Source organism: Gopherus evgoodei, chromosome 3 (genome assembly GCF_007399415.2).
Source record: "Gopherus evgoodei ecotype Sinaloan lineage chromosome 3, rGopEvg1_v1.p, whole genome shotgun sequence".
In the NCBI taxonomy this organism is placed as follows: domain Eukaryota; kingdom Metazoa; phylum Chordata; order Testudines; family Testudinidae; genus Gopherus; species Gopherus evgoodei.
In genome coordinates, this window is record NC_044324.1 from 209,547,245 (window position 1) to 209,561,088 (window position 13,844).

At 59.8% G+C, this 13,844-nt stretch overlaps 1 protein-coding gene across 1 annotated transcript; it reads right to left on the bottom strand.

The window, feature by feature from the left end:
• Window positions 1–717: 717 nt before the first annotated feature.
• Window positions 718–10,893, bottom strand: OTX1 (orthodenticle homeobox 1). Its single transcript, XM_030554310.1, has 4 exons — window positions 10,822–10,893; window positions 7,937–8,165; window positions 6,609–6,760; window positions 718–2,375 (listed from the first exon to the last, which is right to left on the bottom strand). Exons 2-4 carry the CDS (start codon window positions 8,031–8,033, stop codon window positions 1,620–1,622), a joined length of 1,005 nt encoding a protein of 334 aa, XP_030410170.1. The 5' UTR covers window positions 8,034–8,165; window positions 10,822–10,893; the 3' UTR covers window positions 718–1,619.
• Window positions 10,894–13,844: the final 2,951 nt, after the last annotated feature.

Sequence of the window (13,844 nt, forward strand, 5' to 3'; positions counted from 1 at the left end):
CATTAAGATGGGAAAACTTCCTGCCAGACCTCAACTGTTCCTAGATCTCGCTCTTGGGCCGGTGCTAGTTAACTCCCGTGTTTTTCCAGAAGCCAAACAAGGGGTGAGCATCACACCGCCTCCCCGTCTATAACCCACCCACGTTTTGATTGGAAGCCCATCCAATTATGTCCATTAAAAGGCAGCTCGGTGAAATAAAGTGCGCAGGGCCCGTCCGCCCTCCCCCAACGGGTAAATAAACCATCAGCCTGCCCCTGCCCTGGCCTGCTCCGCGGAAATTTAAGCTACTGGAGGCTTTTCCAAGGGGCCCCGCTTCAGAAGTAGGACACAGACAAGGGCTTCCTTAGTTTGCATTTTATTAGAGGGCTATGTAGATAAAGGGGGAGGAGTTGCCTTACATTTCAACAGGTACGTGTTGGATTACGGTGTAATAATCAAATGTACAAATTCCTTTTCCACCGAGGGACAAAGCGGTTCAAACCCATCGTTGAGACAGATGCGCAGGTGTGGCTGGCTAACGCCGGTGCACTAAAAACTCACTAGACAAACCGAGGGGCCTAAAAGGGAGGGAATCTGAGCTGCTTTTATTTCATTTTTTTTCTCCTTTTCTTTTTTGGTGTGTGATCTGGACTGCGGATCCGCTGGACAAGCCTTTCCTCTCCCTCTTCCTAATCTTCCCAGCTCCTCCTCCCCACCCATTACAGCTCTGCCCTAAAATCACCATCCCAAGCTCGCCTGCCCTCCCCGCCTCTTCTCCCTGGAGTGGGTTTGATTTGCCAGAAGCAGCAGGAGCACCCCAAAGAGAGCAAAGATGCAGCGCTAGGAATCCTGACGCGCCCCGCGCGAAGCTTTGTTGAAGGGGAAGGGGGAGGAGAGAAGTTTAGTTTATTTCAATGTCTTGCGTGTTAAACTCAAAATTTCAACCCAATAACTAAAAATAATACTGGTCCCTGGAACGGACCGAATATTTACACCATTCCTGCTGCTTGCTGCAGCAAGAGGCTGCGGCCGTCCTACCGAGAGAGAGCCCGCAGGCTCTCCAAAGTGACAAGACAGCGGTACCCAGGGTCTGCAGCGGGCAGGGGGTACAGGGTGTCCACTCCCTGCCTTGCCCTTGACACAAGGAGTTCCAGAAAGTTGAGTCATCAAACAGCTGGGGGGGCGGCCTGCAGGGCAGAGGGGAGTCTGTGTGTGCAAGGCGCAGTTCTTTTTAAATCGAGGAGAGGAGAGGCACCGAAGTTCTCTTCCGGTCTCTGTGTGTTTCGTGTTAAAATCAGCCCACCGGACTGCATAATCCCGGGGTGCGGAGAAGGAATAAATAAGAGTTACTGGGGAGGGTCCAGCAGCAGATCTCAGCCAGCAGCCCTGAGCCAGGGGCTGTGGGGGGCTCTTGGCCGGGGATGATGAACGATTACTAGTGATGACCATGGGGAATGGAGACCCAGTCCTGTCCGGGAAAAGGAAACGCACCGACGGCAGCTCCGGAGCTGGGAGCAGCAGGGCCAGCCCGGGGCTGGGGGTCAGCGCAGGCTAGGCCAGGAGCAAGGCCATTGTTTCTCAGGTAGCAAAAGTCCAGCAGGGCCAGGCGCAGGGAGCCAGGCCGGCCCGGCAGGCGCTGCCTACAAGACCTGGAACCTCCAGGAGGCCTGGTCCTTGTAGTCCAGGCAGTCGGGGGAGTTGAAGTTGAGTTTCCAGGAGGAGGCAGCGCCGGGCTCCTTGTAGTCCAGGCAGTCCGGGGAGTTGAAGGCCAGCCCCGTGCTGCCGTAGCCCTGGTGGTGGTGATGATGGTGGTGGTGGCCGGAGCCCTGGCCCAGCGGGTGGTGGTGGTGGCCGGCCATGGAGGAAGGCGCCATGGGGCTGAGCTGGTGCGGGTGGTGGTGCGAGTGCATGGGCGCCAGGTAGGAGCTGCACTCCACGCCGCCGAAGTAGGAAGAGGAGGGGGCCGCCGGGTAGCCCTGGTAGCCGCCGCCGCCCTGGCCGTAGGACATGGGGTAAGAGGCGGAGGCAGCGCCGGACACCGAGCGCTGCATGCAGGACGCGCCCCCGGGCGGCAGCGGCTCCGGCACGGACACGGCCGAGGGCGCAGCGCCGGGGGAGATGGAGGCCGGGCTCCAGATAGACGAGGCCGGGGCGCTGATGGAGGCGGCCCCCGCCGCGGGGTTGCCCAGCGCCGCCGCTGCGCTGCCGGAGGAGCTGGAGCTGGAGGAGGAGGAGGAGCCCGAGCTGGAGACGGCGGGGGGCGTGAACTGGCCGCTGCTCTCCGAGCCCGAGCTCTCCCGCGCCGGGGACGGCTTCTTCTTGGCCGGCCGGCTCTTGGCCCCGCCGCCGCTCTGCTGCTGCTGCCGGCACTTGGCCCGCCGGTTCTTGAACCAGACCTGCGGGGAGAGCGAGCCGTCAGCAGCCGGTCCCCATAGCCGGCCCTCGACCCCCGCTCCCCCCACCACCCCATAGCCGGCCCCCACTTCCCCCAGCCCCCGGCACCGACATCCATCCCCCCCATACTCCATAGCCGGCCCCCAACCCCCACAGCCGGCCCTCCTTCTCTTGGCACCAACACCCCCCAATACCCCATAGCCAGCCCAGCTTCCCCTGGCACCGACACCCATCCCCCCAATACCCCATAGCCGGCCCCCACTTCCCCCGGCACCGACACCCATCCCTCCAATACCCCATAGCCAGCCCAGCTTCCCCTGGCACCGACACCCATCCCCCCAATACCCCATAGCCGGCCCCCACTTCCCCCAGCCCCCCGCACCGACACCCATCCCCTTCCACCACCCCCAATACCCCATGGCCGGCCCCCGGCCCGCATAGCCAGCCCTCCTGGCTTCTCCTGGCACTGACACCCCTCCCCCCAATACTCCATAGCCGGCCCCCACTTCCCCCAGCCCCGACACCCATCCCCCCCATACCCTATAGCCGGCCCTCTCTTCTCTTGGCACCAACACCCCATCCCCCCCATACCCCATAGCCGGCCCTCTCTTCTCTTGGCACCAACACCCCCCCCCCCAATACCCCATAGCCGGCCCTCGGCCCCCATAGCAGGCCCAGCTTCCCCTGGCACCGACACCCATCCCCCCCAATACCCCATAGCCGGCCCCCACTTCCCCCAGCACCGACACACATACTCCCCACCCCATACCTCATAGCCGGCCCCCGCTTCTCCGAGCACCGACATCCATCCCTCCGAATACCTCATAGCCCCCACTTCCCCCAGCACCTGCCACTGGCCCCCAGCGCCCATAGCCATCTGCTGGCCCCTAGCCCTCCCAGCACCTGTAGCCAATCCTCGAGCACTCCAAACAGCCACTTCCCCTAGCACCCATAGGTATCCCCTCGCCCCCATGCACCCTGAGTAGCCAGCAGCACCCATTTCCCCTAGCATCACAGCCTTCCCCCCAGCTCCAAGCACCCTAAATAGCCACCATTACCCATAGCCAGTTACTGGCACCCACTTCACCCAGCATCCAGAGCCACTAGCATCCAGCCCCCGGGCATCCAATCCATCCACCAGCACCCAAGTCCCCCAACCAATACCCCTAGCCACCTACTGGAACCCCAGACAGCTCCTGGCTTGCATAGCCTTCCAACAGCCCATAGCCATCCACGGGTACCCAGAACTATCCACCAGTACCTCTGACAGCCATCAGCACCCCCAGACATTCACCACCAAACATAGCTGTCCACCAGCACTCCAGACAGCACTGGGTGCTCATAGCAATTCACTGGTACCCAGTCCCTCCAGCACCCGCACCCATCCAGGGACACAAAATCCCCCCCAGCACCCATCCACGTCCAACCACCAGTAGTCATGACTCCCAGCGCCCACACCCGTCCACCAGCTGCCACCAGCACCATCCTCCCCCCTACCCCAACTCCATTCCCCAGGGTCCCACACTACGCCTCACCCCGCACCTCCAGTCATAAGTCTCACACCCAGGACCCATCCCCCTGCTTGCAAGGAGAGATGAGCCATTAACTGCCAGCTCCTCCACTATCCTTGCCAACCAGCGCCTATGCCCAGCGACCATCCCGCACCCACAAGGGAAAACAAACAAGGGAGTTTTCCCCATTACCGGCTGCTCCCCTCCCCTCCTGGCTTCCAAACTAAATCCGGCACAACCCGGTTTCTCCACCCCCCGCCAGGCCTAGCAGGGAGAGCAGAGCCATCAGTACCTGCTCCCCCAGGGCACACCCAGCTTCCCCCCTGCTCTCCCCTCCAGCCTCCAGAGCCGTACCCCTCCCCCTAGCCCACAAGGCAAACCGGCCCCCTCAATGCCCAGCACTCCCGCGGACCCCGCATCCTGCTCCCCCACCCGCAGCACCTAGCGGAGAAGGGAGCCGGGAGCCATCAGCACACAGTGCACTGCCCTGCCCTCAGCCAGCGCCTCAGCCCCTTCCCCGAAGCAGCCCCCAGCTCTGCCACCCGTGCCCCCAGCCTGCAAAGGCGCCCAGAGTAATGAGCTCCCCCCGCAACAACCCAGACTGCACCCAGCTCCCCCAGCCTGCGGGGAGCACGGAGTGATCAGCATCCAGCTCCCTCCCCACCCCCGCAATAGCTCCCAGGAAGAAGGGCACAGCGCCCAATTCTGCCAGCTATCCCCCAGCACAGCTGCAAAGGAGGGAAACACGTGCTGGGTCCTGATCAATCCAGCCCCCTAGACCCCTTCCGCTCCGCCCCAGCACAACACCCACCCCCTCAAGGGAGAGGGGCCCAGCATCCAGCTCCCATCACCAGAGCTCTCCCTACCCGCTGCAGCGCCGGACACCCTCATCAGCCCGTAAAGAAATGGGCCCAATGGGATCAATGCCGAGCAGAGCAGCCCCGCTCCATGGCGAGAAGGACAGCACCGAGCATGGACATAGTGACCAACGTCCGAGGAATTCCAGCACAACCCCTCCCCGGACTTGGGGCGCAACAAAGAGTACCCCACTGAGCCTACCAGAAAACCCAGCCCCCCGCGAGAGAGGCAGAGCGCGGCCCCTCCCGCACCCCCCCCCATGCTAGGCCAGGGCTAGGGGCCCAGGACAGAGCTACACCTCCCTGCTAGGGAGAGGGGCACACTGCAGAGACGGCTGTGTCTGTCCGGAAGGCCTGTGGTGGGGTCTGTCAGGTGGGGGGGGGGGCAAAAACAGCAGTCCGAGTGGCTGAGTTTGCCTCTGTCCCTGCCCTGGTGCTGGGATCCGGACCAAACCCGGCGCCAGGTAGGGCCCATGTGTAGCTCCCGTGGCCAGGTGACAGGCCCGCCTCCTCCCACCTCCACCGGCCGGAGGGGCCATTTCTGCGGGCGCCCCCCCCCCGCCCCAGGCCAGGTTCAGCTGGCTGCGGGCTCTGCCCCTTGCCGCACACCCACGTGTCCCAGGCCGAGCGCGGCTGGCTCCTCAGCTGGGCCCTGGAGGTGGGTTTTAAAGCATCCTCCACACCCCATCCCCATCGGGAAGCGCCTACGCCCGAGTCTGCAGCCAGGGCCGGGGAATGGCCCAGGAAAAGTCACCCGCGCCGGGCTGAGCCACAGGCCTATGGCGAGATGCGGGGGAGGGCGCCGCTCCAGGGGGTGTCCGGGGCAACTAAGCGTGGATCCTCACCACCAGGGCTGCCCCCCCCCCCAAAGTCACAGGGGGCCCGCGGGACACAATCTGCCTTTATTCTGCACATGACTCCGGAACCCAGGCTGCCCTGGCCCCGGAGTTTCCCCCGCGAGGGGACACCCTGGGCAGGCGGAGAGCTCCCCTCCCCGGGGGGCTCCCTCCCGCGCGGCCTGATTTCCCACGGTAAAGGGGGGTCGCCCAGGGGCGGCTCGAGACATTTCGCCGCCCCAAGCAGGGCGGCATGCCGCTGGGGGCGCTCTGCCAGTCGCCAGTCCAGCTCCGGTGGACCCTCCGCAGACATGCCGCCGAAGGCTGCCTGCCTGCCGCCCTCCCGGCGCCGGCAGAGCGGCCCCCGCGGCATGCCGCCCCAAGCACGGCGTGCTGGGGCCTGGAGCCGCCCCTGCAGGGAGCAGGGCGCTGCGCTGCAGCGGAGCCTGTTCCCCGCCGGCCCAGGCAGGGGCAGCAATCAGCCCCAGGAGGGGTCGCGGACCGGCTGGAGAGCAGAGCCGGGGAACCCTTCCCCCCCAAAAAGCCAGGAATAAAAGTCTCCTCTGTAGGCCTGAATGATCCACCCCGGCTCCCCAAACGCGGCCAGCGCCTTGCTCCAGCAAGCCAGCGGCGCTGAGCTTCCGCGCAAACCCATGGGCGCAGAAGGGCCGTCCAGCCCCGTGGCTCCGCTTAGCCGGCAGCCAGCCCACTGCGGGGTCCAGCATTCACTGCTGCGGGCAGGGGAGCGCTGCTGTGCCCCCACCTCCCCGTCCGCCCCAGGCGCGCCTGGAGCAGCCTGGGAGTTGAAGGGTCTCAGGCCGGGGCCCCCCACCCGAAGCAGGGTAGGGAGAGCAGGCCGCGCTGGGAACTGTTCGGAGCCGGGTCTGGCCAGTCCCTGCCCGGCCGGGTGCTGGATCTAAGCCCTGAGCGAGTCCTCCCCGCCTCTAAGCTGGCCCCTGCCGGAGCCGATCGGCACAAGGGGCCCAGGCCGGGGAGCTCCTGGCCCCGCGGCAGTGGAGACGGTACCGGACCTGGACTCTGGACTCAGGCAGGTTGATCTTCAGCGCCACCTCCTCTCGCATGAAGATGTCCGGGTAGCGGGTCTTGGCGAAAAGCGCCTCCAGCACGTCCAGCTGCGAGCGGGTGAAGGTGGTGCGCTCCCGCCGCTGCTTCCGAGGGGTGGCTGCAGAGCCCGGGGGAGACGGAGATAAGCGGGTTAGACACACGGACCCCCACTCGGGTGCCCCCCAGCAGCAGCAGCAGGGGGCTGGGCTGCAGCCCGCCCCCCACTGTAAATCTCCCAGGACGGGGCGCGGAGCCGGGCCCTGCAAGCCCGTTGCTACAGATCGAGGTGCTCGCAGGCAGGCGGATTCACATCCGAGCAATCAAAGAACAGAAATCGGTGCGTGGGAGGGGAGCCGGGAGGGAAATAACTAGTATTTCATTTCCACCTTCGTTTAATATTAGAGAAAAACTACCCTCCATCTCTCCCTTCCAGCAAAATGTACAGGTTATAGTTAGATCAAGGCTATTTTTGTAGCGTTTCAGAGCTCCCCAGAAGCCAGGCTTCGTGGCATTGGGATGTGGAAGGGCGATTCCGAAGATGATTTCTTTTAAAAGGCGGGAGATAGGGGCGGAACTGCGAGCAAGCAACTGGCTCCAAAAGTTAAGGCCGAAGTGAAACTGACGAGGCAAAATACGGCGGGGAACGCAAAGCGGATTGCGGGCCCCCCGACCGCCAATCCATGCACAGCGGGCCCCGCACGGCCCCAGAGAGGAGTTTTCAGGGTTTGTTTGTGTGTTTAAATTACAATCCAGGGAAGAAAAAAATTCGAACGGGGGAGAATCATAACACCACACAAGTTAGGAACAGGCCGAGCTGGGACCACGGGGCAGCGCCTCTGTGGAGTTTGGTACAAGTTTCATTAACTTTTATTTTAAAAAAATAATGTAACTATTCTAAGTAGTTTCCCACTGTTAAAAAGCACGTGAATTAAACAGAAATTTAAACTTTCCAAACTTCTTATCTGATCGTACAAAAGCTATTTCGTTGTTGCGGGAAGGAGATTTCTCTATTGAAATCCTGGTGATTCTCGCCGAAATTAATTTTGAGAGTACAAATGACTTTAAAAAGGATCTAACGAGCAGATTTGCTCTTTTAAATCTTTTTTCAAAATGTACCCAGGTATTTTTAAAAAGGCACAGTCTTGGAGTGGAAGAAATAGCCCATTGCTCTCATATTCGTTACAAGACAGGAGAAAAATGAGTTGGTACAAATTTGTCCCAGCTGAGCAGTGTGACCTGACTGGTAGAGGGGCATATGGGGTGGAGGTGGACATGAGAGAGGTTTGATGCTCACCCGGATAGCCCACCGAGGGGTGCAGTAAGTCCATAGCCGGTCCGGTCAGCCCCAGCCCATTCATGCCATAGGGGGGCTGTTTGAGGTAAGACATCATGCTAAAAGCTGGAAAGATTTTCCCCAATTTATATAAATACAAAAAAAGTCTGTCTACAATTTCTCGAAGTCACAAAATTGGTTCTTGCAGGCGATGGCAGAAAATCCGGGCGCAGAAGAGACTCTCCGCTCCCTAAAAGAAATAAAAAAACAAACAAAAACACACACACACCGTAAGACCAACATCAGCAGCTCTTCGGAGCGGAATGGACAAGCCATATCGCTTCCAGGGCACAACACAAAACAGTTGGGATTCGGAGTTTTACAGCCAGACCGGAGCGGCACAGACCAAGCGCTAAGAAATACAATCAAAAAAAACCCCACACAATTGCAAATGATCGAAAGCGTAGGGAGGTTGGAACTATTTTTTGTGCATTAAATGAAATAGTTTGCGGTGCACAGAGAGAGGCGCAAGCGCACAGCAGCGCAGCCCGAAAAGCCCCCTGCTCGCTGCAAACGGGGCTTTATTTCGCTCAAATAAAAATCGAAAGTTGCTCCATTTTCGTTGTTATTGTTTTAAAGTTTTTGCGCATGTAGAAAAGAGGGCGGGGGGACAATCAATATGGCCGACCCCTCCCAAACGAAGGGGATTCAGAAAGTGCAGAGCGGGGGGGAGGGACAGAGGGGAGTTTTTTTAAACAGAGCTACATTAACATACAATCGCCGTGGGGCTTGGAGGGGGGCACAATCCGAGTGATGGGGGAGATAGAGCAATTATTTAAAAAGATAATTGGATTAGAAATCAAAACGAGATACCAAAAAGGGGGACGTATAATTAATTTAAGAGCGAGCAGAAGGGGACATTTTAATTAGAAATGGCCAGTAGTTAAAAAACAAACCGATTTTTAGTGACTTTGAAATTCATATTCCAGGGGGTTCCTCCTGTAGGGGTGACGGAAACAAGTTTACCGAAAGGCACAACGTGTGCGTGTGTGGGAGGGGGGAGTTTTCACGGTCTCTCACTAGGGATTTTATTCTAAATAAATAAAACGAGACATTGCCAGAGTTTCTTTCCTGCCATGCCTTGCTGGGAGCCATTGCAGGGCGCTGAGAAGTGCAAACTCGGACACTTCGCCTCTCGCTTTCCTGCAAATTCAGGGTTTTTGTTTTGTTTTCGGGCTGTTCTCCAGCATTCCCCTGATGCAAATAATTTACCCGGAGATCCCAGGAGCTGGAATGCATTTGTTTGTGTCCCGGAGCGAGGACTCCAGGTAAAATCCACTACCTTGATCCCGTCTCCAAACCCAGGAATCTCTCTCCGCTGTCCACAGACCCCCAAGAACTCTCATTACCCCGCGAGAAAAATTAGAGTAGACAAACCCAAGAAATAAAAATCCTAAATCCAGCAACAGATGGTGGCGGCTCTAATCACGATTAATCACTAGCTAGAAACTTTAATTGCGTTGAGGGCCATGTTGTCTCCAGCTGAGTTTCCTGTATTTACACCAGAATGATTAAAAGGGCGGGGGGGGGGTTGTTTGTTTTCGCTGGTAAGACTATTTCCAAATTAATTTGCATCCTCCAGGGGTGCTGGAACGATTTGTATCGTGGGGGTGCAGCGAGCCAGTTCACCAAAGTGTAAACTCTGTGTCGGATGGAAAGCACTTCAAGCAGAAGCGCACAGACACCCCCCCCGCCCCCGCACCACTAGCTCCAGCGCTTCTGTCTTCCAGCTCCCAGGCTAACCTGTTGCACTGGACAGCCGAGAGCCCCTCTAGTTCGGTGTGGAAATTAAACACATCCGGTTGAGTTAGCAGCTTGGAATAAGCGAATGGCACAGATACGTTTGCAGGAGGTTTCCAAAGAGGTCTATCTTGACTTTTCCGTATATTCTCTTTCCCGACAGGACTGGGTCCTCATTGCAAAGAGTCCTAACCCTCCAGGCCAAGGGGTGTTGAACGAGGCCGACCTAGCCTCCCAGAGACCCCCTAAGCGTAAGCACCCGCGCCTCTACATCCGAGGGAATTAAGCCCACGCCATGTAAACGGAGGCGCCCCGGCACCAGAGATGGCTCGAAAGCGGATCCGTGGCTTGGAAATGGACCACTGAAGCCAGCGCCTTAGTCCAGGCCAGGCCCAGCGGGCACGAGAAGCCAGCGCTTTCCTCCGAGCAGATGCCGCCAGGGTGGCTCCTGGAAATGTGCAGGGCTGAGCCCGGAGTGAGTTGGCCCAGGCGCTCATTATGTAAGTTTGTTTGCCAGCCCTGCAGTGTCACCATCCCAGGGAGGGGTGAGACGAGGCGAGGCGCTGGAGGAGGCTAAGAGCCTGGGGGCGGGGGGGGGCGCTCACTTTCAGCTAAAACAAAACCAAACAGCCCCAAACCCCCCAAGTGCGGGGCTTCGCCAGCGCCACCCGGGACCCTGCCGGGCTGCCCTGGGCGCGCGGAGCAGCCACTTTGCAGGGGAGTTGCAAAGTCTGGCGGGGAGAAGGGGGCAGCCCTCAGCGCCTCGCCCAGGCTCCCCAGCGGGCCGAGGGCCCGGCCCGGTTCAGCCGCTGCCCGCAGGCTCCCGGGCAGAGCAGAGGGGCCGGGGCGCCGCCACTGCCCCCCACCAAGTCCCGGGCGTGGGGCGGTCGGTGCAGCCCGTGGCGCCGCTCCCGGTGCAATGCCCCCCAGGGGTCCCGGCTGGGCTCCCCGGCCAGCGGCGCCGGGACCCGGGTTCGTACCCGGCTCCGCCAGTCGGGGCGGGGGCTGCTCCTGGTACTTTTTTGCGCGTCCGGCGCTAACTTCGGGCTGGGCTGGGCTGGGGGGGTCGCGGCGCGCGGAGCCCGGACTCCAGGAGGCGCGTTTACCTTGTGGCAGGAGCGGTCTCGGGCGCCTAGGTGAGTGGAAATGTAGCCTGATGAAGATTGATCACCTTTCCACTGCCCTACCCTTGTATGTGAGCGCAAGGCGAGTGCGTAACCAGCCCCGGCGCCAATCCCCGGCCGCCCCGCGCCTGACTGACAGCCGCCTGGGCAATGGCAGCGCAGGGTGCGGGTTACCTCTGCACGCCCCCCTCCGCCCCCCCCAGCTCCCCACTCCACCCCAGCCCGCCGCGCGCACCGGCTCCCCCAGGGCAGGCGGCGGCTGCTGCTGCTGCGCCTCGTGCAGACCCCGTGCAGCGACCCCCGCCCCAGACAAAGCCCGGCCGGGTGCGGGGACAATCCCACGCGAAGCCTGATGAGCTCTGCTGGCGGCGGGCAGAGGCCCGAGGCCGACTGCCTTACACCCTGGCAGGCCCTGCGCCCAGGGCGAACTTTTGCGCGTTTAATTGCTGCGTGTGCGCGTCGGGTTGTATTTGCACGTGCAAGCGCCCCCTGAACCCAGACCGACAGCGAGAAATCCCGAACTGAGTGTCTCCAGGAGCGAGATCTCCATGCCTGGCCACTGAGGATGGGGAGCGATTTCCCTCTAGTTTGGAGGAAGCTTCCCCAGTCCTCCCTGAGCTCGGCTTTGTCTCTGCAACCCCCACTCGGTCTCCCAAAGTTTGCACCTCCCGTTTTTCGTACGCTCTTGCCTGACACATTCGTTACATGTGCACAGAAATGTATATTCACAACGACAGAATGGCCGGGCTTCCCCTGGCCAGGCGCTTAAACCCGGACCTTTCATTCCCGTTTGGGTTCGGGTAGGACCTGGGCTCGCAGAAAAGGGGGTTGCGAATTGCCCTGGCCTGGGATGGTTTTTCTCCCCCCTTTCTGAAACATTACAATTGTCAGTTGCTGAAAATCGGTTAAAGCCTTTACTGGAAACGCACCGATTGTTTCCACAAAACGAAGGAAGTGGCAGAAATGGCCATTGGTGACCATCAACTCTGTCTTTTCTCTCCAAACTCTAGGCCGTACAATTATCTGTCCATATATAGGTTTAAGTTGCACCAGCTCATAAATATTAACGAAGGGCCCTAATCCCCTCCTAAGAATTACTCCTTTTTTTTCTGTAGTTTACCAGGAGAATGTCTAATCACACAAAGGGGAAGCTGAAAAGGGGTAATAATAATAAAATGCAAAAAAAAAAAAATCAGCTCGTTGCCAGCAAAATAAATTAAACGCGGCCGGGCATCAAAGTAAGTGTTTTTCACAAGACACTTTCCTTTGGCGTCCCAATAAAATACGGTAACAGAATATCATGGATGCGCACTGTTTCCTTAACTGCTTCTCAAAGGGGCCAGGAGATCTGCTTAGGACCTTTAATAAGGCTTTGGTTCGGGTCTTTTGTTGATCTCTCCAAATCAACTCCTTCTAATTGAAGCTGGAGCTGAAAGCGAGCTAATGTTCAAAGGAAGTGACCGCCGGCCCAACGAAATTACATTTTTTTCGGGCGATGAGGGGACATCTAATCAAAGGGCGGGGGGAGGCAGACGAAAGAAAAGGAGGTTTACAAGATTTTTCTCTAGTCCACAAAAGTCAGCGACACGGGCACTTCTCCGCGGAACAAAGGCGCCGCAGCCCATTCATAAAAAAAAAATGGAGTAAAGGATTGACCAGGGACACCCCTCCCCCGGTCCCTACCTTTGCCATTGTCCGCCCAGGGGGCGAGCTGGGCCCGGGCACCTGAGCTTTTGTCCCAGAGCGGCGGACAATGAGTTTGGGGCCAGTTTTAAACAAGGCAGGGCTGATCTCCAACGCGCTTGTCCTGGCACAAGGAGCCTCGCCAGACTCCAGTCAAGCCCCTTGCCAGAAATACAATATTATTAGCTATATCCCTCCCCCCCAATAATCAGCTCCTGGGTATTCGCCCAGAGGGTTTCGTCATGCACAGGGGCAGATGGAGGCGAAGCATTTGGGTGCTGGGCTCCACAGGAATGTCCGCCTGGCCCTCGCCAGCTCCCCGCGCCCCTGCTCAGCGCCGCAGGATGGGATCCAGGCTCGGGAAGAGCGAAGGTATCAAGTAGCACTGGCCCCCTTTCCGCGCGCGAGTGTAATCAGAGTGTTTGTCTAATCCCAAATTGCAGGCGAATTTTCTTAACGCGCAGCCCATAAAAGCCCTGGAGGAGGGGGAGGCAGGGGGCACAAGGCAGAGGGCGAGCAGGAGAAAAGTTTGGCGCGACACTCCGGGGACCCGGGGCTGCCGCCTGGCGCGCACGTTGCGGTGCAGGAGAAGAAGGAGCAGCAGCCGCGGCGGAGGCGGAGGCGGGCAGCCAGGTTGCCTTGTCCTGCGAGGAGCCACCCCCGGGGACCGCGCTGGAAGGGGCTGGCCCTGCCCCGAAAGGGCCCCGCTCGGCACTGGGCGCCGGCGGAAGGCTCCTGGATTCTGCTCCAGGGCCCCCAGCCCGGACTCCCTTTGCTGGTGCTCAGGCGGTAGCGCTCGCTTGCGCGCCAGGTAAGTTGCAGCAGGGCTCTGCCTCCCCGCGGCCCCTCTCGGGGCAAGGTGCGCGGCTGGCTGGGGCACGGGGAGGGGGCATGTTTTTGGAGGGGGGGCTTCGGTTCCCCAGTGCTGGGGCAGGTCAGTGAGCTGGAGGCTGCAGCCGGGTCTCTCTGATGCTCCGCACAGGTCAGGCTGGAGCGGTTTTGCAGGGCGAGGCACTGGCTGGGACAGGTTCCTTTCCGAGCGGTTCCTACGGAATCTGCTGTCAGAAATACGAAATACCCCTCAAGCTATAGGGGTTAGGACAATGCGTTGAATTTAGCGTCACCGTTTTAAGACCCCCCCCAAACCCACAGCATCCAGCCTGGCTGGTGGGAACTGCATCTGGCTTTTCAGGAGGGGCTTCCTGAGGGGCCGCTCTGCAGCTCAGGCCCTGCAGAAAGGCACTTAAAGCCCCCCAAAAGAAATACTTCGGGAGAGAAACGAAACATCCACTTCTCCCTTCCAGCGACTAACGAACACAGCC

Coding starts and splice junctions, on each gene's coding strand:
- OTX1 (XM_030554310.1), bottom strand. CDS start 8,033: ATGATGTCTTACCTCAAACAGCCCCCCTATGGCATGAATGGGCTGGGG. Junction 6,761..7,936: donor CCCCTCGGTGGGCTATCCGG/GTGAGCATCAAA, acceptor CGGGCTCTGCAG/CCACCCCTCGGAAGCAGCGG. Junction 2,376..6,608: donor TGCCTGAGTCCAGAGTCCAG/GTCCGGTACCGT, acceptor CTCTCCCCGCAG/GTCTGGTTCAAGAACCGGCG.